The sequence below is a fragment of the Oncorhynchus mykiss genome, chromosome 5 (genome assembly GCF_057628025.1).
Source record: "Oncorhynchus mykiss isolate SJ-2025 chromosome 5, ASM5762802v1, whole genome shotgun sequence".
Taxonomy (NCBI): domain Eukaryota; kingdom Metazoa; phylum Chordata; class Actinopteri; order Salmoniformes; family Salmonidae; genus Oncorhynchus; species Oncorhynchus mykiss.
Genome location: NC_143026.1, coordinates 45,709,134 through 45,735,338, shown reverse-complemented (window position 1 = coordinate 45,735,338; position 26,205 = coordinate 45,709,134). Strand labels below are relative to the sequence as shown.

At 43.0% G+C, this 26,205-nt stretch overlaps 1 protein-coding gene across 13 annotated transcripts in view; it reads left to right on the top strand.

Moving 5' to 3' along the window:
• Positions 1–26,205, top strand: part of LOC110523936 (spermatid perinuclear RNA-binding protein) — a 125,715-nt gene that overhangs the window by 76,630 nt on the left and 22,880 nt on the right. For 8 of the 13 annotated variants that reach the window (XM_021603093.3, XM_021603091.3, XM_090235007.1 and 5 more), the window contains 7 exons: positions 354–691; positions 958–1,123; positions 7,399–7,543; positions 16,072–16,166; positions 16,739–16,834; positions 19,405–19,516; positions 21,387–21,484. In XM_021603093.3, the coding sequence (XP_021458768.3) occupies positions 354–691; positions 958–1,123; positions 7,399–7,543; positions 16,072–16,166; positions 16,739–16,834; positions 19,405–19,516; positions 21,387–21,484 (1,050 nt within the window). The remainder of the gene's footprint in view (positions 1–353; positions 692–957; positions 1,124–7,398; positions 7,544–16,071; positions 16,167–16,738; positions 16,835–19,404; positions 19,517–21,386; positions 21,485–26,205) is intronic. The other 5 variants (XM_090235012.1, XM_090235013.1, XM_090235014.1 and 2 more) reach the window with 1 other exon arrangement.

Genomic DNA, 26,205 nt, shown 5'->3' with positions numbered 1-26,205 from the left:
CAGACAGGGCTGTTAGAGGATATGTTACCTGGGCAGACGTTTGTTTGGCCATCCGTTGAAGCTGAGGTGAGTTTGATTGATTAAAGTTTAATCTGCTGCTGAATGCTTTTCTCCAGAGGTGCCCTTGGAACTACTAACAAGACTGGCTGTGTTTGCAAGAAATAGAAAATAGAGAAATAGTTTGGAAACAGAGGGGTGTGTTTGTATGTGTGTGTGTGTGTGTGTGTGTGTGTGTGTGTGTGTGTGTGAACTGTTCATTGTGTTTCTAACTCACTCTCCTTCCATCCTCCTCTCTCTCTCCCTCTTATCTATCTTCCTCTCTTTTTCTTTACCTCTTCTCTCCCCCCCTAAAGAGGTCCTTCCGTTCGTTCGGTAATGATGACCGTCACGTCATGGCCAAACACTCCACCATCTACCCATCGTCGTCTGAACTGGAGGCGGTCCAGACCCTGGTGTCCACCGTGGAGGGTGCCCTTAAACACGTCTCTGATTGGATAGACCAGAGCAATGTCCAATCGGTGCAGAGTAACAGCCAGGCAGACGCAGCAGCCGGCCAGACAGACGGCCAGCCGAACCCCACAGACAGCACAATGACAGAGGACGGTAGTGCTGACCATGACGACGACCTTAACGACGACCCCGACGTTAGTCCCAGCGCCAGCCCAGATGACTGCACAGACAGCAGCAGCAGGTGGGGTTCCCGACTGATGCACGCTGCGATATAGGTCTCTGGTGTTCTGTTGCGTGTCTGCCAGGTCGACAGTCATTTTGTATTGGCTATTTTCTATTTCCAGATATTGGGAAATGTTGAGCCTTGATGTTATGGAATTCAATTTACGACTTGACATTTATCTGTTTTCTCTAATAACTCATGTAGTAGTACAGTTTATGTAGTTTAGGTAGTTAGTTGGTTAGTTAACCTATCCGATGTTTTAAGTGTAACCCTGTTGTCCTCAGGGAGCCCGGTGGAGGTGTGCTGTGTGGGGTGATGAGGATCGGCCTGGTGGCTAAAGGGCTCCTCATCAAACAGGACATGGATCTGGAGCTGGTGCTGATGTGTAGAGAGAAACCCACTGATGCACTGCTGTGCACTGTCTGTGACAACCTGCCCCTGCAGATACAAGTAAGAGATATGAGAGAGACGGACGCAAACAAACACGAAAATGAAAAGCAAAAACTTTGATAAATGCAATTGTTTCCGGCCAAATTGATGGCAGGAAAAAACGATCCCTTTTTGGTTACTACATGATTCCATATTTGTTATTTCATAATATTTGATGTCTTCACTATTATTCTACAATGTATATTTTCAAAGAAGAGCCAAATCTGTTTCACCATAATGAGATGCAAGTTTCAAATCTATTTACTATAACATATGTTTGTAAACTTACCATTCAAAAGTATGATTGAGTGTCCATATAGCTTGATATTGATAGTTGATAATTGATAGTACCTTGATATTTGCATTGCTTCTAAGTCAACCTCAAATTGTTTACTGACAGACCAGCTATCTTCGAGTAGACAAAATAATATTTTTTATTCGTTAATGGAAATATCACTCGATGTAATACATTTGGCCCTCGTGCTTATCAGTCTATGGATTCATTTGCTAAATGTAGTGGAATTTAATTGTGTGTATTTTCGTTAGTCGTCATGCATCTTATGTATCACTTGCTCACAGCGTACCTATTTTGAGGGGAATATCACTTATCAGACGGCACACGAGCTGCTACTGCAGCTCCCCAATCAGCTCGTTGCTACCGGAGTGAAACGTGGGCTTTTATAAGCTCCGTCATTGCGGAACAATTCTAAACGCAATCGCGTGTTTAAAAAAAAAACGTTGTGACCGCGATTAAGAGCTACTCTTTTTGTTTCTCAGCTGGTAATTGAAGCGCCTCTCCCATTCGCCATTCAGGTGCATAGACGAATTGAAGCGCCTCTCCCATTCGCCATTCAGGTGCATAGGCAACAGTCGGCAGGCTACATCAGCGCGTCACCCATCATTTTGCAATGTGAGCTGGAAGCAGTATGCATCTACTTAAGTGATTTGCAACCTGAACTTTTTACTTCATATTGTGAGGAGCGTCTTTCTTACCTTGTTTCAAAGAAGCCTATTAAAAATCTGACCATAGAAATGCGCAGGCAATTCTTTTATAAAGACTTCTTCGTATGCCATTGAAAACAGGATTTCTCTCCTGTTCTACTGGTTTTCAAATCAACTTTATTTCGTTGTCCAGAAGCCGAAGGCACAATCCTAGTTATATTAGCTACATCTTTAGATTCTCCCACTTTTTACGTTTCTACCTGAGAGTTTCATCTCTGTCATGTATTTAACTGCTCGCATCAGGTGTGCTGTTTAGAATGGTGTTCTTCTGTGAATTGCATTTTGGCAAATGTTTGAAAATGATGTTTTATTACAGGAGTTGCATGTTCTGTTAAGATGAATTACCATAATTTAAATGTGATTTCTCTCATTCTAAGCACAGCGGGTGGATGCCCTAATGGGTTATATGCACCCAATGCAAATGAGTCCGGTAAATTTCTCAAATGGCCAGTAAATTAAAATCTTCCCGGTCACGTTGTCCGGCGCCACGGAAACCCTGACACACACACACACACACACACACACACACACTGCTCTGTGCTATGGAACCCATTCATTCAGCAGTCTGTACTATATTGGACTCGTGTATTCTCCACCTGTAGATAGGAGACACTCGGTGCCTGTGCGCAGAAGGTCTGGCTAGATCGGGTTTTGTAATGCCTGACCCAACCTCTCCTCATAGTGCAGTCGTCGTGGAGAGGGCAGCAACAGAACCCAGGAGACGAGAGGCTACGGTTCTATATATAATCTGCTACCATGTGTAATTAATATAGGACTGTCAGCCAGGAGGTTTCCTAATTAGTCAAACACAGATATGGCAGCAGAGGTATTCACCCGCGCACGGATACACACACACACATGTGGTCACGGCACGAGCACAAACACACACACGCGCGCATGCGCGGTGGCAACGGAAAACACAAACACATGCTTGCGTGAGCATACATCTAGTTCAATGGTTAACCTTAGCTACATGAACTGGTATACTCATAGGAAGTGTCACGGTATACTTCCTAATCCTCAACACAATATTATTTTTCTTTCTTTATTTCACGTTATTTAACCAGGTAGGCCATTTGAGAACAAGTTCTCATTTACAACTGGCCAAGATAAAGCAAGATGATCCCTGGCCAAGATAAAGAAAAGCAGTGTGACACAAACAACACAGACTTACACATGGGATAAATAAATGAACAGTCAAAAACACAGTAGAACAATCTGTGTACAGTGTGTGCAAATGTAGTAAGATTAGGGAGGTAAGGCAATAAATAGGCCATAGTGGCGAAATAATTAGAATTTAGCAATTAAACACTGGAGTGATAGATAGTGCAGAAGATGAATGTGCAAGTATAGATACTGGCGTGCAAAGGAGCAAAAAAAAAAAAAAAAAACAATATGGGGATGAGGTAGTTGGGAGGGCTATTTACAGATTGGCTGTGTACAGGTACAGTGATCGGTAAGCTGCTCCGACAGCTTTATGCTTAAAGTTAGTGAGGGAGATATAAGACTCCAGCTTCAGTGATTTTTGCAATTTGTTCCAGTCATTGGCAGCAGAGAACTGGAAGGAAAGGCGGCCAAAGGAGGAGTTGGCTTTGGGGATGACCAGTGAAATATACCTGCTGGAGCACGTGCTACGAGTGGGTGCTGCTATGGTGACCAGTGAGCTGTGATAAGGCGGGGCTTTACCTAGCAAAGACTTTTATAGATGATCTGGAGCAAGTGGGTTTGGTGCCGAATATGAAGCGAGGGCCAGCCAACGAGAGTATACAGGGCACAGTGGTGGGTAGTATATGGGGCTTTGGTGACAAAATGGATGGCACTGTGATAGACTACATCCAATTTGCTGAGTAGAGTGTTGGAGGCTATTTTGTAAATGACATCGCCGAAGTCAAGGATCGGTAGGATAGTCAGTTTTACGAGGGTATATTTGGCAGCATGAGTGAAGGATGCTTTGTTGTGAAATAGGAAGCTTATTCTGGATTTAATTTTGGATTGGACATGCTTAATGTAAGTCTGGAAGGAGAGTTTACAGTCTAACCAGACACCTAGGTATTTGTAGTTGTCCACGTATTCTAAGTCAGAACCGTTCAGAGTAGTGATGCTAGACTGGCGGGCAGGTGTGGGCAGCGATCGGTTGAAGAGCATGCATTTAGTTTTACTTGCATTTAAGAGCAGTTGGAGGCCACTGAAGGAGTGTTGTATGGCATTGAAGCTTATCTGGAGGTTTGTTAACACAGCGTCCAAAGAAGTGCCAGAAGTATACAGAAGGGTGTTGTCTGCATAGAGGTGGATCAGAGAATCACCAGCAGCAAGAGCAACATCATTGATGTATACAGAGAAAAGAGTCGGCCCGAGAATTTAACCCTGTGGCACCCCCTTCGAGACTGCCAGCGGTCCAGACAACATTTCGATTTGACACACTGAACTCTATCTGAGAAGTAGTTGGTGAACAAGGCAAGGCAGTCATTTGAGAAACCAAAGCTGTTGAGTCTTCCGATAAGAATGCGGTGATTGACAGAGTCGAAAGCCTTGGCCAGGTTGATGTAGAAGGCTGCACGGTATTGTCTTTTATTGATGATGGTTATAATATCGTTTAGTACCTTGAGCGTGGCTGAGGTGCACCCATGACCCGCTCGGAAACCAGATTGCGTAGCGGAGAAGGTACGGTGGGATTCGAAATGGTTGGTGATCTGTTTGTTAATTTAAAGAGGCTGTGAATTTTTGCAGCTTTTTGTTAAAAATCGCGCAACATTTCAACGTCCTGCTACTCATGCCAGGAATATAGTATATCCATATGATTAGTATGTGTGGATAGAAAACACTCTGAAGTTTATAAAACTGGTTAAATCATGTCTGTGACTATAACAGAACGTGTTTAGCAGGAAAAATCCCAAGGAAAACTGTTCACAAAAAATCCCCCCAAAATATCCCTCCGCCAGTCTCTGTATTGTCTATGGCAAGGGAAAATAGATAGGGCCCAGTTTACAATGCCTACAGCTTCCACACGATGTCACCAGTACTGTCAATTGATTTAATTGTCAATTGACTGTCAATTAAATTTATCCTTGGTAAAATGAGGAATAGGCACTTCCTGTCGTCGAGTACACCAGAGGAAGTTATGAAAGAGAGAATATGGACCACGATTTCAAAACGTGCTGCTATTGAATACAGATCGCCCCGTGATCAATTTGATCGATTATTAACGTTTACTAATACCTAAAGTTGGATTACAAAAGTAGTTTGAAGTGTTTTGTCACAGTTTATAGGCAACTTTTTTAATTTAAAAAAATGACGTTGCGTTTTGGAACGGTGCTTTTTCATGGATCAGACGGGCTTCATAAATGGACATTTTGGGTATACATGGACGGATTTAATCGAAAAAAAAGACCCAATTGTGATGTTTATGGGACATATAGGAGTGCCAACAAAGAAGCTCGTCAAAGGTAATGAATGTTTTATATTTTATTTCTGCGTTTTGTGTAGCGCCGGCTACGCTAATTATTTTGTTTACATCTCCTTCAGGTATATTGGGGTGTTGCATGCTATCAGATAATAGCTTCTCATGCTTTCGCCGAAAAGCATTTAAAAAATCTGACATGTTGGCTAGATTCACAACGAGTGTAGCTTTAATTGAGTACCCTGCATGTGTGTTTTAATGAAAGTTTGAGTTGTATCGAGTACTATTAGTTGTCACTCTGAAATTTCCGCTGATGTTGATCCCTGTACAGGGACAGCAGCCGTAAAAGGTTTTAACTTGGCTTTCGAAGACCTTAGAAAGGCAGGGAAGGATAGAAATAGGTCTGTAACAGTTTGGGTCAAGAGTGTCTCCCCCTTCGAAGAGGGGGATGACCGCGGCAGCTTTCCAATCTAGGGATCTCAGACGATACTAAAGAGAGGTTGAACAGGCTAGTAATATAGGGGTTGCAATAGAAAGAGAGGGTCCAGATTTGTGGCGGCAGGGTAGCCTAGTGGTTAGAGCGTTGTCGTGCGTTATCGTGGATTTATCGGTGGTGACAGTGTTTCCTAGCCTCAGTGCAGTGGGCAGCTGTGAGGAGGTGCGCTAATTCTCCATGGACTTTACAGTGTCCCAGAACTTTTTGGAGTTTGTGCTACAGGATGCAAATTTCTGTTTAAAAAAGCTTGCCTTTGTTTCCTGACTGCCTGTGTATATATGGCCTCATATAGCTTGGTGTAGAGTTCATAGTATACCAATAGCAGCATTTTCTTGGCCTTGGTTTAAATTGAGGCCTACATTTCCATGTTAGCACATGCTCATAGCCATATCAGAGATACATTTTGGCTTGTTTTCCCATATGTCAGTGGAATGTTGTGTGAAACTTGTGGGACATTTATGGTTCTGTCTTTTTACCCCAAGCCCTTTCCCATCTCCTCTCTCCCCCTCTTCCATGGCCCCCTCTCCCTCCCTCTCTTCTCTTGCCGGCCCCCTCCATGTTAAATAGCCGGTCAGAGAGGCATCCAGCGTCATGAGTGGGAGTCAGCATCCCAGTGCTTTAGATCACATTGTAATGGATTGCAGATTGGTCCTGTGTGGCTCGCTGCACAGTTAAACAGCCAACACACTAGCTATGTATCCTTGAGGTTGTGTGTGTGTTTTTTTATGTATCTTTGGTAGTGTATTTGCGTGTGTCTTTATGTCTGTGCGCGGGTTTATGATTCTTTGTGTGTGTGTGTGTGTGTATCAGTGTGTATGGCTGTCTGAGTGCTGCTGACACTCTAAAATTCATCATCTGATCTTAAGCCGGATCACTGGGGCCAGAGGTAATTGATTTCCCTTGTATGAGAGGAGAATTAATAAAAAGGACTAACACACACACACACACACACACACACACACACACACACACACACACACACACACACACACACACACACACACACACACACACACATCGTAATTGTGTGTGTGTGGGAAGAATGCATAAAAAGGACATGCACATTGTAATTGTGTGGCTGGCATTAATACAAGGGATTATAGCGACAGAACTAGCTTTCAGCCTCTACATCAAACAATGTTGTTTTCAATCAGGGCCCTTTTTTCTTTCTTTCTTTTTATTCTCCCCCTCGCTCTCTCTTCTCATAATCTGCTTTGTAAATGCATTGTCTGTGTGTGTGTGTGTGTAATGCACTGTTGGTGATTTGGCTTGCTCTTAACGGCTTGCACAGCCTGGACTGAGACCAGCTGAGATTGTCATGACCCAAGCCATGGGTCAAGTGCAGTTTGTCCTGGCTGTGACCTTTAACGCCTGCTGTTATTGACCTCTGACCCCTAACAGAAGTTAACCGAAGACAAGTATGAGGTGCAACGCTGTGTGCCAGAGGCAGCCATCTTGGTGTGTAGTACGACAGAGCCAAAACTCACCCTGAAGGTCACCCTCACCTCCCCGCAGATGAGAGAGGACAGCGACACGGACGAACAAGGTACCACAATCACATCTGTTTCACTGTTGTTTTTGTGTTTATGTGTGTCTTTTTCTCTTCCAACGGAGGTAGTGAAATGGGGTTAAGGGGGAAATAAAATGAGTTGGTCTTTACATGGACATAGAGGGGGGAGGTATTGAGGTGTGTAGGTTTGCATACGCATGTTTGTGCGCACATCTGTGTGTATGATTTATGCTACTGCAGAGAGCAGCAGCACTAGTGTTGTTAGCAGGACTCCACTGGGACACAGTAAGCTTTGAAAATATATCCATGGCCCTCTCCCAAAGCTACACCCATATTCCAATCCTCCTGCCTTGGGGAGACAATACATGGATAAGACAAGATGCCATATTCCCTCGACACTAACTCTTCATCAAACTTGCGCACAGTGTGCACGTATAGTGCCTTGCAAAAGTATTCATCCCGCTTGGTGTTTTTCCTATTTTGTTGCATTACAACCTGTAATTTAAATACATTTTTATTTGTATTTCATGTAGTGGACATACACAAAATAGTCCAAATTGGTGAAGTAAAATGAAAAAAATAACTTGTTTCCAAAAGTGGTGCGTGCATATGTATTCACCCCCTTTGCTATGAAGCCCCTAAATAAGATCTGGTGCAACCAATTACCTTCAGAAGTCACATAATTAGTTAAATAAAGTCCACCTGTGTGCGATCTAAGTGTCACATGATCTCAGCATATATACACCTGTTTCCAAAAGGCCCCAGCGTCTGCAACACTACTAAGCAAGTGGCATCACCAAGCAAGTGGCACCATGAAGACCAAGGAGCTCTCCAAACAGGTCAGGGACAAAGTTGTGGAGAAGTACAGATCAGGGTTGGGTTATAAAAAAAATATCAAACACTTTGAACATCCCACAGAGCGCCATTAAAACATGGAAAGAATATGGCACCACAGCAAACCTGCCAAGAGAGGGCCGTCCACCAAAACTCACCGACCAGGCAAGGAGGGCATTAATCAGAGAGGCAACAAAGAGACCAAAGATAACTCTGAAGGAGCTGCAAAGGTCCACAGTATCTGTCTATAGGACCACTTTAAGCCATACATTCCACAGAGCTGGGCTTTATGGAAGAGACTCCCCAAACATATGGAAGAAGGAACTCTGGTCAGAGGAGACTAAAATGTAGCTTTTTGACCATCAAGGAAAACACTATGTCTGGCGCAAACCCTACACCACTCATCACCCCGAGAACACCACCCCACATTGAAGCATGGTGGTGGCAGCATCATGCTGTGTGGATGTATTTCATCAGCAAGGACTGGGAAACTGGTCAGAATTGAAGGAGTGATGGATGCGCTAAATACAGGAAATTCTTGAGGGAAACTGTTTCAGTCTTCCAGAGATTTGAGACTGGGAAGGAGGTTCACCTTCTAGCAGGACAATGACCCTACGCATACTGCTAAAGCAACACATGAGTGGTTTAAGGGGAAACATTTAAATGTCTTTGAATGGCCTAGTCAAAGCCCAGACCTCAATCCAATTGAGAATCTGTGGTATGACTTAAAGATTGCTGTACACCAGTGGCACCCATCCAACTTGAAGGAGCTGTAGCAGTTTTGCCTTGAAGAATGGGCAACAATCCCAGTGGCTAGATGTGCCAAGCTTATAGAGACATACCCCAAGAGACTTGCAGCTGTAATTTCTGCAAAAGGTGGCTCTACAAAGTATTGACTTTGGGGGGTCAATAGTTATGCACGCTCAAGTTTACATTTTTTTGTTTGTTATTTCTTATCAAATCACATACACATGGTTAGCAAATGTTAATGCGGGTGTAGCGAAATGCTTGAGCTTCTAGTTGCGACCATGCAGTAATATCTAACAAGTAATCTAACCTAACAATTTCACAACAACTACCTTATACACACAAGTGTAAAGGAATGAATAAGAATATGTACATAAAAATATATGAATGAGCGATGGCCGAACGGCATAGGCAAGATGCAGTAGATCTTGCCTATGCTGTTTGACCATCACTCATTCATATATTTTTGTTTCACAATGAAAATTATTTTGCATCTTGAAAGTGGTAGGCATGTTGTGCACATCAAATGATACAAACCTTCCCAAAAAACTTTTTTTATTCCAGGTTGTAAGGCTACAAAATAGGAAAAATGCCAAGGTGGGGGAATTCTTTCGCAAGCCACTGTACACACACACACACACACACGCACGTGTAACAGTATAACTTTAAACCGTCCCCTCGCCCATACCCGGGCGCAAACCAAGGACCCTCTGCACACATCAACAACAGTCACCCACAAAGCATTGTTACCCATCACTCCACAAAAGCCGCGGCCCTTGCAGAGCAAGGGGAACTACTACTTCAAGGTCTTAGAGCAAGTGACGTCACCGATTGAAACGCTATTTAGCTCGCACCACCGCTAACTAAGCTAGCCGTTTCACATCCGTTACACACGCACACACAGACCACTCTGTAACATAAAGTCATTTATCCAGCAGTCTGGGCCATATTAGTCACAAATCTGTAATGACGTGCTTTCCTAAAAGCCAGAAGAAAAGTGGTAAACATAGTCGCGGTCATAGTGATTCTTCACCCTACTATGCTGCCTCAGCAGCCCTGTAGCATGTATCATGGTCAACACCAACACTCTACATTTTACCCATGGGCCTCTCTTGACTAACCAAACAGCCAGAGGACTGGGAGAAGGAAAATCGAGTCAAATTTGATTTGTCACATGCGCCGAATACAACACCGTGAAATGTTTACTTTACAAGCCCTTAACCAACAGTGTAGACCTTACTGTGAAATGCTTACTTTACAAGCCCTTAACCAACAGTGTAGACCTTACTGTGAAATGCTTACTTTACAAGCCCTTAACCAACAATGCAGGTCAAGAAATGGAGTTGATCAAATATTTACTAAATAAACGAAAGTTTACACAATTTTATCAATCAAAAAGTAACACAATAAATGTACATAAGAATAACGAGGCGATATACAGGGTGTACCGGTACTGAGTCAATGTGCAGGGGTACAGGATAGTCAAGGTAATTTGTAAAGTGACTATGCATAGATAATAAACAGCAAGTAGCAGCATTGTAAAAACAAAGGGGGGGGGGGGGGGGGGGGGGCTGCTATGTAGATAGTCCAGGTGGCCATTTGATTAGTTGTTCAGCAGTCTTATGGCTTGGGGGTAGATGCTGTTAAAAAGCCTTTTGGTCCTAAGACTTGGCGCCCCGGTACCGCTTGCCCGTGCGGTAGCAGAGAGAACAGTCTATGACTTGGGTGACTGGAGTCTTTGACAATTTTTTTGGGGGCTGGGACAGGGAGACGGGACAGGGCAGAGTCGGAGCCCCACCCTAGAATACACATGTTCTCTCTGCAGATAAGACACCACCGTCTATCTTTCTACCACTTTCCTCTGTCTATCTTCTCTCCCTGTCTGTTTAACGGTCTATTTTCCCCGGGTCCTCACTAACCCTTGACTGAGTAAGATGAGGTTCGCGTGAGACCAAAGAAACCATACAGAAAAGGCCGGGGTGAAAATAACACAGATCTGATCGACACCCAGCCACCACATTCCTTTCTTTCTCATCATCACATTCTCCATCTCTTTCACATACCTGGGTAGTTTGTCACTTTGAGACTGTTCACTGTAAAGTGATGTTGTGAGAGCCGAAACATTGCTAAACAACATCCCTCAAAAGGGGTTATAAAATGGCAGCCGTTCCTGTCCTATCTCTCCTCCTCTGTCGGTGGTAGCCTACTGGTGGGGGGAGTGTGGCGTGTTGGTGTAATTGGGAAGAGGAGATGGGCGTGAGGTAGGGGTTTGCATCCCAAATCACACTCGAATCCCTATGGGCCCTGGTCAAAAGTAGTGCACTATATAGGGAATAGGGTGCTGTTTGGAACACAGAGAGGGAGGGAGAGGGAGACATCTAGACCCCGACAAAATCAATAGCGGAGGCAGGAACGCACCCATCCATCGTGGTGCTGGTCCAGCTTGCTCGACAGTAAGGTCTGAGTGAGAGATGAGAGATGACACGGGGGCGGCTGTAGATCAAGGGGAACTATCCCTCCCCCCGTACCGGTTGTATTTCCGGCGAGAGACTAGCGGGTCAGTCAAGGGCCCTGTCGCAGTGAGGAACGGCTCAGTGTCCCACAGCAACTCGCTGGCAACAGGAACTCATCACAGCAATTGGTATGAACACAGGCTAGGTGTCTGTCTGTAAACAGTGTGTCTGTACACAGTCTGTACAGTACATAGCTTAAAGAATAAGGCCGTCTCCAGAGTCTAGTACCGTTGCATTACAAGATGAGGCACGACACTCTCTCCATTCGAATTAGCGATTAAACAAATTGCAGTGTTTTGGTCTCAGCAGACCTTCGTTCAACATGTATCTACGGGTGTGATATCGCCCGCTGTGCCTTGCCTGGATGGTCATTTGTACGAGCCCACCATCAGTCCCAGTGGTGTCCGTACTCCGCTAAAAAGAGCGTGGCCATTTCAAAAGTGGAATATTGCCCATTCTGGATGGCACGCCGCGTTGAGAGCCACTCCATTTCAATAGATACCGAGGCTGTATATATTCCTTTAAGATCGATAGGCAATGCTTTATGTATCCTATTAGGCAGCGTCTTATGGAACCTATTACGGTGCAGAATGTATCCATTTCAAGTTTCAATAAGTGCTCTTTCTGACACCGCTTTCTGACCCGTAATGGAATTATAAATTATACTACTGCTCTCTTATTTTGTGTTCAGATCAATGTATAGATTTCACAATTGTGCCGTAATGTAATTCATAATCAATCATTCATGTGAAGGAGGTTCGTGATTTATTTTGAACCAGATGAGATGCTGCAAAACAAACCTTGAATTTGTTTGCACTTCCTGTTGGATAAACCGGTATTTGTCAGTGTCGGTTGGAGCACTGAAAGTCAGTATCAAAGAGCCATTCATAACCTCAGCCAGAGCTCGTTGTGTAGCTGAGTCGGGTGGTCTGACGGAGGAGAGATGATGTGAGAGAGAGAGAGAGAGAGAGAGAGGGTTAGAGAGAGATTTGGGGGAGAGGGAAGGAGAAGAGAGGAATGAGTGAAATTAACCTGTGTAATGCCTTGAGTGGCCCCATATAGCGATGCTAAATTATTGTCCTCAATCCACACCGAGGGTAGAGGAGCTGGTGCAGTAGCTGTGTAGCTGAGAGTGTTGGAATAGTTGAATGGCGGGAGAGATAACCGATACGGGATAGAAAAATAACAGGCTACTTTATTCATCCATACGAGTCGCCTTGTTTTTCCCTGCTCCATACTCAGTGTACTAAAGCTGGTACAGTACCTGGGGGTGCTGTATGATAAGTAGCAGGACAAATACTGCTGATGTTATGATTAGCTTTAGGTCTGTTTTTATCTTCTCTGCACTCGTCTAGCTATGGGCCAGTTTCTCTGGGACATTGAGTACAGAGTGTGCTGCGGCTATTTCGCCTGCTCTCTGCTTCATGGAGGCATTGTAATAATCCACTCCAGAAGCAGCTGGGTACAGACACAAACACAAACACAAACACACACACACACACACAAGGATTCCCATTGCTGACCTGCTGCTTCAAATCAAATCAAATTGTGTTAGTCACATGCGCCTGAGGCAACAGTGAAATGCTTACTTACAAGCCCCTAACCAACAATGCAGTTAAAAAAATATGAATAAGAAATAAAAGGAACAAGTCATTTAAAGAGCAGCAGTAAAATAACAATAGCGAGACCATATACAGGGGGTACCGGTACAGAGTCGATGTGCGGTGGCACCGGTTAGTCGAGGTAATTGAGGTAATATGTGCATGTAGGTAGAGTTATTAAAGTGACTATGCATAGATAATACAGTGGCTTGCAAAAGTATTCACCCCCTTGGCATTTTCCCTAAATTGTTGCCTTACAACCTGGAATTAAAATGGATTTTTGAGGGGTTTGTATCATTTGATTTACACAATGTGCCTACCACTTTGAAGATGCAAAATATTTTTGGGGGGTGAAACAAACAAGAAATAAGACAAAAAAATTGAAAACTTGAGCGTGCATATCTATTCATCCACCCAAAGTCAATACTTTGTAGAGCCACCTTTTGTAGAAATTACAGCTGCAAGTCTATTAGTGTGTCTCTATAAGCTTGGCACATCTAGCCACTGGGATTATTGCCCATTCTTCAAGGCAAAACTGCTACAGCTCCTTCAAGTTGGATTGGTTCCACTGGTGTACAGCAATCTTTAAGTCATACCACAGATTCTCAATTGGATTGAGTTCTGGGCTTTGACTAGGCCATTCCAAGACATTTAAATGTTTCCCCTTAAACCACATGAGTGTTGCTTCAGCAGTATGCTTAGGGTCATTGTCCTGCTGGAAGGTGAACCTCCGTCTCCCAGTCTCAAATCTCTTGAAGACTGAAACAGTTTCCCTCAAGAATTTCCCTGTATTTAGCACCATCCATCGTTCCTTCAATTCTGACCAGTTTCCCAGTCCCTGCCGATGAAAAACATCCACACAGCATGATGCTGCCACCACCATGCTTCACTGTGGGATGGTGTTCTCGGGGTGATGAGAGGTGTTGGGTTTGCACCAGACATAGTGTTTTCCTTGATGGCCAAAAAGCTCAATTTTAGTCTCATCTAACCAGAGTTCCTTCTTCCATATGTTTGGGGAGTCTCCCACATGCCTTTTGGCAAACACCAAACGTGTTTGCTTATTTTTTTCTTTAAGCAATGGCTTTTTTTTGGCCACTCTTCCGTAAAGCCCAACTATATGGAGTGTATGGCTTAAAATCGTCCTATGGACAGATACTGTGGACCTTTGCAGCTCCTTCAGAGTTATCTTTGGTCTCTTTGTTGCCTCTCTGATTACTGCCCTCCTTGCCTGGTCTGTGAGTTTTGATGGGCGGCCCTCTCTTGGCAGGTTTGTTGTGGTGCCACATTCTTTCAATTTTTTTATATTGGATTTAATGGTGCTCCGTGGGATGTTTAAAGTTTTGGATATTATTTTATAACCCAACCCTGATCTGCACTTCTCCACAACTTTGTCCCTGACCTGTTTGGAGAGCACCTTGGTCTTCATGGTGCCACTTGCTTGGTGATGCCCCTTGCTTAGTAGTGTTGCAGACTCTGGGGCCTTTCGGGAACAGGTGTAAATATGCTGAGATCATGTGACACTTAGATCGCACACTGGTGGACTTTATTTAACAAATTATGTGACTTCTGAAGGTAATTGGTTGCACCGTATCTTATTTAGGGGCTTCATAGCAAAGTGGGTGAATACATATGCACGCACCACTTTTGGAAACAAGTTATTTTTTTCATTTTACTTCACCAATTTGGACTATTTTGTGTATGTCCCTTACATGAAATCCAAATAAAAATGTATTTAAATTACAGGTTGTAATGCAACAAAATAGGAAAAACGCCAAGGGGGATGAATACTTTGCAAGGCACTGTAACAGAGGGTAGTAGTGGCGTAAAAGAGAGGGTGGGGGGGCAATGCAAATAGTCTGGGTAGCCATTTGATTAGATGTTTAGGAGTCTCATGGCTTGGGGGTAGAAGCTGTTTAGAAGCCTCTTGGACCTAGACTTGGCACTCCGGTGCCACATGCCATGCGGTAGCAGAGAGAACAGTCTGTGACTAGGGTGGCTGGAGTCTTTGACAAGTTTTAGGGCCTTCCTCTGACACCGCCTGATATAGAGGTCCTGGATGGCAGGACGCTTGGCCCCAGGGATGTACTGGGCTGTCCACACTACCCTCTGTAGTGCCTTGCGGTCGGAGGCCGGGCAGTTGCCATACCAGGCAGTGATGCAACCAGTCATGATGCTTGAGTGCATGGAGAGGAATGGAGTGGAGTTTACTAATGTGCTCATTGTAATGAGATATTCTGAAATCACAATGTAAGATACGTGCTTTTGTCTTATCATAATAACCCTAGCTTTGCCTGGCATCCTAGACACATTTTTTTCTGATCATATATATAGATGTCCAGGAAATATGGGTGTCAGGATAAAAATGAAAATGATTGAGAATATTTATTTGACATTGTTCTGGAAATGTGGATGGCTTTTCTAAGATACTTGAGAAGGAATGGAAGTTCTAACTATCTGAACAACTCCTCAGCCAATCGTTCGCTGTACTCCTGACAGAACTTTGCCGTGGTCAACGTGTGTGTCCCTCTGTCGCGTGTGTGTGTTTCCCAATTCCAAATGGACCCCTATTGCAGAGACGTAAGCGATATGCTGAAAACGTACACTTGCCTACACCTCTCCAACCCTCCGAGATCAAATGTCTTGGAGGTATGGGCTATGGTTCCATTTGAGATTAGGAATGTATGTGTCTGGGAGTGTTTGGGATCGACTATATTGCACTCAGCGACCGCAGACTGACTGTTCTACAATGAGTGGTCAGTCAAAGAGTAGTCCGTCAGTAGTGGATATACAGTCCATCTCAAACACACACTTCGGTGTGTGTATGTTCTACTTTATACTATATATATATATCCCATTCTTATTTCACCAGTGGAGGGTGTTGAGCTGACAGACCCGGCAGACATGCTGGACAGGCACAGATGCCTGGTGGCCCTGGCGGCTCTGCGACATGCCAAATGGTTCCAGGTTGGCTCTCAGTTCTACTTCACCTCTCCATTGTCATTGTAGCCTTATGATCACGTGAAAATGAATGAATGAATGAATCAAATCACTTAATAAAAATACAGAATTGATTTGAAACGGCAGCTATCTGCCAACTATAATTGAAAACATTCATATGATTTAAAAAAAAAAAATCTATTTCTCTCATTCAAAAATGACTCATTCATCGAATCTCTCAATCATGCCCTGTGTAGTATAATAGCCTACATACAGAGAGAGAGAGATTATTGTAAGGCTACAAAAGCAATTGCTACACTTTTTGTTTCTTTTGGCTGTTTCGAAACCTGCCTGACTGTCATTTATGTCAAAGCTTCCCTCAAAATAATGTATCCTCTTTCAACCAAACCTTTATTTGCAGACTCGAACGAATATTCCTCAAGTGAATAATTCAACCCCTTTTCTAGTGACAGTCTGTAAAGCATTGTTCTAAACCAAATCAAATCTCGCGTTAGCTAAATATGAATGTGTGTCTATTGCACTCTCCTGGTAGTGTGTGTATGCTTCAGTGTTACCTTCCCTCTCTTCTCCGACTCCAGGCCAGAGTAAATGGGTTGAAGTCGTGTGTCATCATCCTCAGGATCCTGAGAGACATGTGCAATAGACGACCAGCCTGGGAGCCGCTGAAAGGATGGGTAAGTCTGTCAGTCTCTGTCTGTCTGTACTGTAGTTCGCTCACCTAGCTTATTTCCATTTGTCCTGTGAAAATACACTGTATTAGAAAAATAATCAACTCCAGCACACTGGTATAGTTGGATACTCCACAAACAATGTGTAACGTGTATCTCAGACTAAACATGTACTGGTGTCTCAGACTACATATACACTGGTATTTCAGACTAAACATATATTAGTGTCTCACACTAAATATATATTAGTATCTCAGACTAAACATATATTAGTGTCTCACACTAAACATATATTAGTATCTCAGACTAAACATATATTAGTGTCTCAGACCAAACAAATACTGGTGTCTCAGACTAAACATAAATTAGTGTCTCAGACTAAACATAAATTAGTGTCTCAGACTAAACATAAATTAGTGTCTCAGACTAAACATAAATTAGTGTCTCAGACCAAACATATACTGGTGTTTCAGACTAAACATAAATTAGTGTCTCAGACTAAACATATATTAGTGTCTCAGACTAAACATATATTAGTGTCTCAGACCAAACATATACTGGTGTCTCAGACTAAACATATATTAGTGTCTCAGACTAAACATATATTAGTGTCTCAGACTAAACATATACTGGTGTCTCAGACTAAACATATATTAGTGTCTCAGACTAAACATATATTAGTGTCTCAGACTAAACATATACTGGTGTCTCAGACTAAACATATATTAGTGTCTCAGACTAAACATATATTAGTGTCTCAGACCAAACATATACTGGTGTCTCAGACTAAACATATATTAGTGTCTCAGACTAAACATAAATTAGTGTCTCAGACCAAACATAAATTAGTGTCTCAGACTAAACATATACTGGTGTCTCAGACTAAACATATATTAGTGTCTCAGACTAAACATATACTGGTGTCTCAGACTAAACATATATAAGTGTCTCCAGACTAAACATATAATGGTTTCTCAGACCAAACATATATAAGTGTCTCAGACCAAACATATAAAACTGTCTCAGACCAAACATATAATGGTGTCTCAGACCAAACATATAATGGTGTCTCAGACCAAACATATAATGGTGTCTCAGACCAAACATATAATGGTGTCTCAGACCAAACATATAAAACTGTCTCAGACCAAACATATAAAACTGTCTCAGACCAAACATATACTGATTTCTTAGACCAAACATATAAAACTGTCTCAGACCAAACATATACTGGTGTCTCAGACCAAACATATAAAACTGTCTCAGACCAAACATATACTGGTGTCTCAGACCAAACATATAAACCTGTCTCAGACCAAACATATAAAACTGTCTCAGACCAAACATATAAAACTGTCTCAGACCAAACATATACAACTGTCTCAGACCAAACATATACTGGTGTCTCAGACCAAACATATAAAACTGTCTCAGACCAAACATTTACTGGTATCTCAGACCAAACATATAAAACTGTCTCAGACCAAACATATACAACTGTCTCAGACCAAACATATACTGGTGTCTCAGACCAAACATATAAAACTGTCTCAGACCAAACATATACTGGTGTCTCAGACCAAACATATACTGGTGTCTCAGACCAAACATATACTGGTGTCTCAGACCAAACATATAAAACTGTCTCAGACCAAACATATACTGGTGTCTCAGACCAAACATATACTGGTGTCTCAGACCAAACATTTACTGCTGTCTCAGACCAAACATATATAAGTGTATCAGACCAAACATATACTGGTGTTTCAGACCAAACATATACTGGTGTTTCAGACCAAACTTATACTGGTGTCTCAGACCAAACTTATACTGGTGTCTCAGACCAAACATTTACTGGTGTCTCAGACCAAACATATAAAACTGTCTCAGACCAAACATATACTGATGTCTCAGACCAAACATTTACTGGTGTCTCAGACCAAACATTTAAAACTGTCTCAGACCAAACATATACTGGTGTCTCAGACCAAACATTTACTGGTGTCTCAGACCAAACATATAAAACTGTCTCAGACCAAACATATAAAACTGTCTCGGACCAAACATATACAACTGTCTCAGACCAAACATATACTGGTGTCTCAGACCAAACATATAAAACTGTCTCAGACCAAACATATACTGGTGTCTCAGACCAAACATATACTGGTGTCTCAGACCAAACATATAAAACTGTCTCAGACCAAACATATAAAACTGTCTCAGACCAAACATATACTGGTGTCTCAGACCAAACATATACTGGTGTCTCAGACCAAACATTTACTGCTGTCTCAGACCAAACATATGCTGGTGTCTCAGACCAAACATTTACTGGTGTCTCAGACCAAACATATGCTGGTGTCTCAGACCAAACATTTACTGGAGTCTCAGACCAAACATATATAAGTGTTTCAGACCAAACATATACTGGTGTTTCAGACCAAACTTATACTGGTGTCTCAGACCAAACTTATACTGGTGTCTCAGACCAAACATATACTGGTTTGTGTGCCACTAACAGCTGATCTGATCTCTCTGTTCTTGCTTTATCTTGATCTTGGTATCTCCCCCAGCCCCTGGAGCTGATCTGTGAGAAGGCCATAGCCACGTGTAACCGGCCGCTTGGTGCAGGGGAGGCCCTCCGTCGGGTCATGGAGTGTCTCGCCTCAGGAATCCTCCTTCCAGGTACAGTACCTACAGTGCATTCGCAAAGTATTCAGACCCCTTAACTTTTTCCACATTTTGTTACGTTAGAGCCTTATTCTAAAATGTATTACATTTTTTCCCCCCCTGTCAATCTACACACAATACCTCAGAATGACAACGCGAAAACAGTTTTTTAGTTTTTAGAAATGTTGGCAAATCTATTAAAAATAAATAACAGAAATACCTTACTTACATAAGTATTCAGACCCTTCGCTATGAGACTCGAAATTGAGCTCAGGTACATCCTGTTTCCATTGATCATCCTTGAGATGTTTCTACAACTTGGAGTCCACCTGTGGTATATCAAATTAACTGGACATGATTTGAAAAAGCACACACCTGTCTATATAAGGTCCCACAGTTGACAGCTCATGTCAGAGCAAAAACCATGAGGTTGACATGAGGTCGAAGGAATTGACCGTAGCGCTCCGAGACAGAATAGTGTTTAGGCACAAAAAATATCTGCAGCATTGAAGGTCCCCAAGAACACAGTGGCCTCCATCATTCTTAAATGGAAGAAGCTTGGAACCACAAAGACTCTTCCTAGAGCTGGCCGCCCGGCCAAACTGAACAATCGGGGGAGAAGAGCCTTAGTCAAGGAGGTGACCAAGACCCCAAATGGTCACTCTGAAAGAGCTCCAGAGTTCCTGTGTGGAGATGGGAGAACCTTCCAAAAGGACCACAACCTCTGGAGCAGTCCACGAATCAGGCCTTTAAGATTCACTGATCTGATGAAACCAAGATGGAACTCTTTGGCCTGAATGCCAAGCTTTGAGGGAAAGATGAACGTAGCAAAGTACAGAGAGATCCTGATGAAATCTGCTCCAGAGCGCTCAAGACCTCAGACTGGGGTAAAGGTTCACCTTACAACAAACAAGACAACAACCCTAGGCACACAGCCAAGACAACGCAGGAGTGGCTTCGGGACAAGTCTCAATGTCCTTGAGTGGCCCAGCCAGAGCCCGGACTTGAACCCGATCGAACATCTCTGGAGAGACCTGAAAATATCTGTGCAGCAGCGCTCCCCATCCAACCTGACAGAGCTTGATCTGCAGAGGCGAATGGGAGAAACTCCCCAAATACAGGTGTGTCAAGCTTGTAGTGTCATACCTAAGAAGACTCGAGGCTGTAATCGCTACCAAAGTTGCTTCAACAAAGTACTGAGTGAACTTATGTGATATTTCCGTTTTTATTTTTAATACATTTGCAAGAATTTGGAAAAAACTGGTTTTGCTATGTCATTATGGGGTATTGTGTGTTGATTTAATCCATTTTAGAATAAGGCCGTAACAAAACGTGGAATAAGTCAAGGGGTCTGAATACTTTCCAAATGCACTGTACCTGTCTCTCTTTGTCTCTGTCTCTCTCTCACTCTCTGTTTATCTTTCTCTCTTGCTCTGTCTCGCTCTCTTTCTGCCTTACACTTTCCCTGTTACAAGCTGACATGGGAAAAAACAATCCTGTTGTTACTTTCAAATAATCAGGTTCTGATGATTTCATAAAGTCATAACTCATTAGCATCGACTGACGTAGTAATCAGAGGCTCATTTAGTTAACCCTGGGGGCACAGGACACGACTGCTCATCTGACTGATGATGTAATAAGGAGTAGGTGGTGTGTTTGCCTCACTGATGTGCCACGCTCGACGAGGTCGTTTTTGAAGGCACTAGAAGTGATTGAAGGATACTATATCTATATTAATATCGTTATGAAAGGCCAGCATGTGAATAATATTGCTGTCACACTGGACAGCTATCTCTTGCAAAATAGATTATATCTCAGTGAGAGTAACCTGTGTGAATAAAGGTTGAATGAAATGAAGATTTCCTCGTCTACTTATGACCCCCAGGAGGACCAGGGTTACACGACCCGTGCGAGAAGGAGCTGACCAACACCCTAACGGCCATGACAGACGAGGAGGCAGAGGCCATCACATACAGCGCACAGGTAAAATCTCACCTCACACCTGTGGAACGGAAGTGGTTCTGTGAACCTTCCCTAAGCTCCCCATTCTAATGCCTAGGCTTTTTGGCTCCATGGGGTAGCCATGTCTTGTGGCTTGCGTGCAATTCAGGTTTGAACCCAGAAATTGGTATTGTCAGATAGCAGTCCTGGGAAAAGTTCCCTCAACCAAAAAAATTCAGCACTGAGCAAATTTCAGGTCTGCTCAGCGCAAACTTGGACATTGTGAAAATCCTGTGCAACATCCAGTGCATGTTTAATTTGAACACTGAGGCTGTACCCGCTTTCAGACAGTGGTCACGTAGGCTACTGTGGCTATTTAATCATAATTTTGCTCTACCGGAGTGGTCTACCATCAAAAACAATGGAGAAATAACATAACATTTTAACATGGAAATAGTTGTTTTATCATTCAGCCTACCGTAGCAGCCAATGTGTGGTGTTCAATGTAGTCCTAAATTACACATGACTTTTGAAAAAAAAACATGCAGGGCTTGACATGAACCTGTTTGTCCTTCAGACAAGGAGGTGACTGAAAATATTGTTGTTGATTGATGCAAAAAAAGCTATTTTTCCCCTCTCACTTCTCAAAGATATGTAGAAATGTACACGTTTTGTGCTCTTGTAGGAAAGCAATCACTCCCCCATTACTGACTACAAATGATCTATAACTGGGCTAATAACTCACTAACTAGCAAAGGATATGAACAAATGTGCACACGTGGCTACATGCAGTTCTCGCTTTAATCTCAAAACATCTACTTACAACAGCTCATGCTGTAAACACAATCCAGTTCAAAGTGAATAGCACAGATATGTCAATGGTTTTTAAATATTTAGTCTGTTAAATGTGATACGCCGTGTGTAACGTCCATTTTTAGATTTTACTTCGCTACTTCAGTCATCTCTCTGACCTATTTCTCCATGCCGCTTTCCACACAGACCTAGCGCTGCCTCCTGTCACTCAAGGAGCACATTTGTTGTTCCTTGACCCCGAGACACCTGCGTTCAGTCAGCATGGCATTCAGCGCATGCAACAATGTTGATGACAATGATACGGTTTTCAATTTGCTTCTCAATATAAATCCACTAGCATTCTATAATTACACTAATAGTTTGTGTTTCTTACATCTGCAAACAGCTACTTTTGTCTTAGCAAGTTGGGCCTACATCCGCTAATTGTTAGCCACTAATCGCTAATGCTAATCGCTAGCTACAGAGGCTAATAAATGTACTGAGGTAGAGCTATACAGCCGGATATTACCAGTGATTGTGTAGACCTAAATCAGCATGTTGTTTGTGTAACAGTATTTTCTAAATCAAAGAGGACTACACAAAGCAAGCATATGGCTGCGTTTCAAACTCAAAGTAGATAGCCCCCTCTGTCCTAAACCCTCATCCCTTGAATTATGTTTTACATCGTCACCTCCTAATGTACCTTAAATGTCACTTGCCCAAGCGAGGTAGAGTGATGATCGGAGAGGCAGCGTCCTTGGAGGAAATCTTGAAGTTGAGCTTAAAAATTAACCAATCTAAAGCTATTAATGTAACGTTACCTAGTACGCTAACGTATATAGCTAGCACTCCTGTCAGGTAGCTAGCTACAATTACCCATAGCTGGCTAGCTAGTTTTATGGTTTGGTCATTTGTTCCAAGAAATTTCAGAATTGCATAAATATGTTTATGAATCTAGCAACGTCCTCACTACGAGACTAAGCCAATTTGCCAACGCTATAATCAATGTATATAAAACAATTTTTGCAAGCTGAAGCCTTTTTTAAATTAAATTTGACACTTCGCGGCCACCAGAGTTTGACATGTGACTACAGTTTTCATTGAATTCTGGGTCATATCAACCCCACAAGTGACCAAAGTTGTTCACTTGCTCCCTCGAGCTAAATCGTGGGGGCAACGTTAGTAAATTGGACCTCCACTTAAGATGGCAATCAAACTGCATCCGGTTTCGATGGGGATTCCGCTGAGGGAAAGTGGTTAGGGCAACAGCTGAGGGGGTAAAAATAACGTGTTTGGACTGCAGCCTATGTAAGCTACATGAAGTAGCTAAGAGAAAACATTCAATGTAGCCAAAGATTATAGGGTCCACTTGTAAACAATTTGGTTCCTACCCTGTCACAATAACTCCTCCCTGGCATTTTTATTCGTTGTCATGTCAAACAACACTGTATTGTAACTATAGAATTAAATGAATCATTCCATTTCCATGATTCCAACAGTTCCCCCAAGTGTTTTTCTCTAAATCGCAAGTCAAATCGCAATTGCAACATTTGGTTAAAAATAAGGCCTAGATTGTTTGCCCATATCGTGGAGCCCTATGTGGTAGTGTGGAAATGATCTCAAATGAGGGCAGGAAATGCAGGAATTGATGAAAATGCTGAAAAAGAGTTTTGGTTGAAGTTGAAATGAACAGTATAAAACAATCAGAATGGAGAAAAACTAATTGAAATAACTTAGAATGTATGTGTTGCCACCATAGAGTCACACACTACTCATGAAGCAAATGTAGAACTTCTATTATTAAAAAACATTAAATACCGTTAAATACCATCATACCGTGAATTTGTTTTATAAAATACTGCGATATGATATTTTGGCCATATCGCCCAGCCCTACTCCTACAACAAAATGTTATAGTTAGTTTTGCATACTAAGTCTTGCATAGTTCGTTTGGTTTCTGTATGTTGCATTGAAAGTGGCTAATATTTCGTTGATTCGATCACAATTCCCACAGTGAAGGGAAACGTTGATAGTGTTAACTAACGAGGAAAACTCTGTGAAAGTTCAATCTTGTGCTTCTCTGCGCAGGCTAATATTTCTTCTGCGCGGCAGTTTAGAGGGAACACTGGTACTCGGTAGTCTCAGAGCAGAACTCCATACTGTCCATGGTGTGAGTGTTTAGTGTTGAGATCAGCCGGGGGCTCCAGCCAGTCTTATCTCATCTGTAGCCTGGAGATTACACTCCTGTCAGACAGGGGAAACCCTCTTTAAGATGCTCTTCTTTGGGCTCTGAGCTGTGTGGAGAGGGGGATAGAACTACACTGTTATGTGTACACACACACACACACACACACACACACACACACACACACACACACACACACACACACACACACACACACACACACACACACACACACACACACACACACACACACACACACACACACACACACACACACACACACACACACACACACACACACACACACACACACACACACACACACACACACACACACACACACACACACACACACACACACACACACACACACACACACACACACACACACACACACACACACACACACACACACACACACACACACACACACACACACACACACACACACACACACACACACACACACACACACACACACACACACACACACACACACACACACACACACACACACACACACACACACACACACACACACACACACACACACACACACACACACACACACACACACACACACACACACACACACACACACACACACACACACACACACACACACACACACACACACACACACACACACACACACACACACACACACACACACACACACACACACACACACACACACACACACACACACACACACACACACACACACACACACACACACACACACACACACACACACACACACACACACACACACACACACACACACACACACACACACACACACACACACACACACACACACACACACACACACACACACACACACACACACACACACACACACACACACACACACACACACACACACACACACACACACACACACACACACACACACACACACACACACACACACACACACACACACACACACACACACACACACACACACACACACACACACACACCTCATCAATCCAACACCTTGGGCCCCCACCGAAGAGCTGCACCTTGATGATGAGCGTGGGAAACCACTGCCATGGCGACCCATGAATCCTGCCTCTGTACCCCTGGGACGGGTGTGTGTGTATTCACTTTTGTGTGTTGAAATGTTTGACTGTTTGAGTACTGACATATGTTTTTTTTTCTTGAGTATTGAGTTATAGACAAAATGGACTAAATATTATAGACAAAATAATACCAGTTGACTGCTGCTTCCCTAAATAGTTATTGCATAGTTTGGAGCTGTGCTTTGGGTCATTGTCCTGTTGTAGGCTCCAATTGGCTCCAATTAATCACCGTCCACAGGGTATGGCATTGCAAAATGGAGTGATAGCCTTCCTTCCTCAAGATCCTTTTTACCCTGTACAAATCTCCCACTTTACCACCACCAAAGCACCCCAGACCATCACATTGCCTCCACCATGCTTGACAGATGGTGTCAAGCACTCTTCCAGCATATTTTCATTTTCTGCGTTTCACGAATGTTCTTCATGATCCGAACACCTCAAACTTAGATTCATCTGTCCATAACACTTTTCCCCAATCTTCCCCTGTCCTGTGTCTGTGTTATTTTCCCCATCTTAATATTTTCTTTTTATTGTCCAGTCTGAGATGTTTTTTTCCTTGCAACTCTGCCTAGAAGGCCTGCATCCCGGAGGAGCCTCTTCACTGTTGACGTTGATACTGGTGTTTTGCGGGTACAATTTAATGAAGCAGCCAGTTGAGAACTTGTGGGTCGTCTGTTTCTCAAGCTAGACACTCT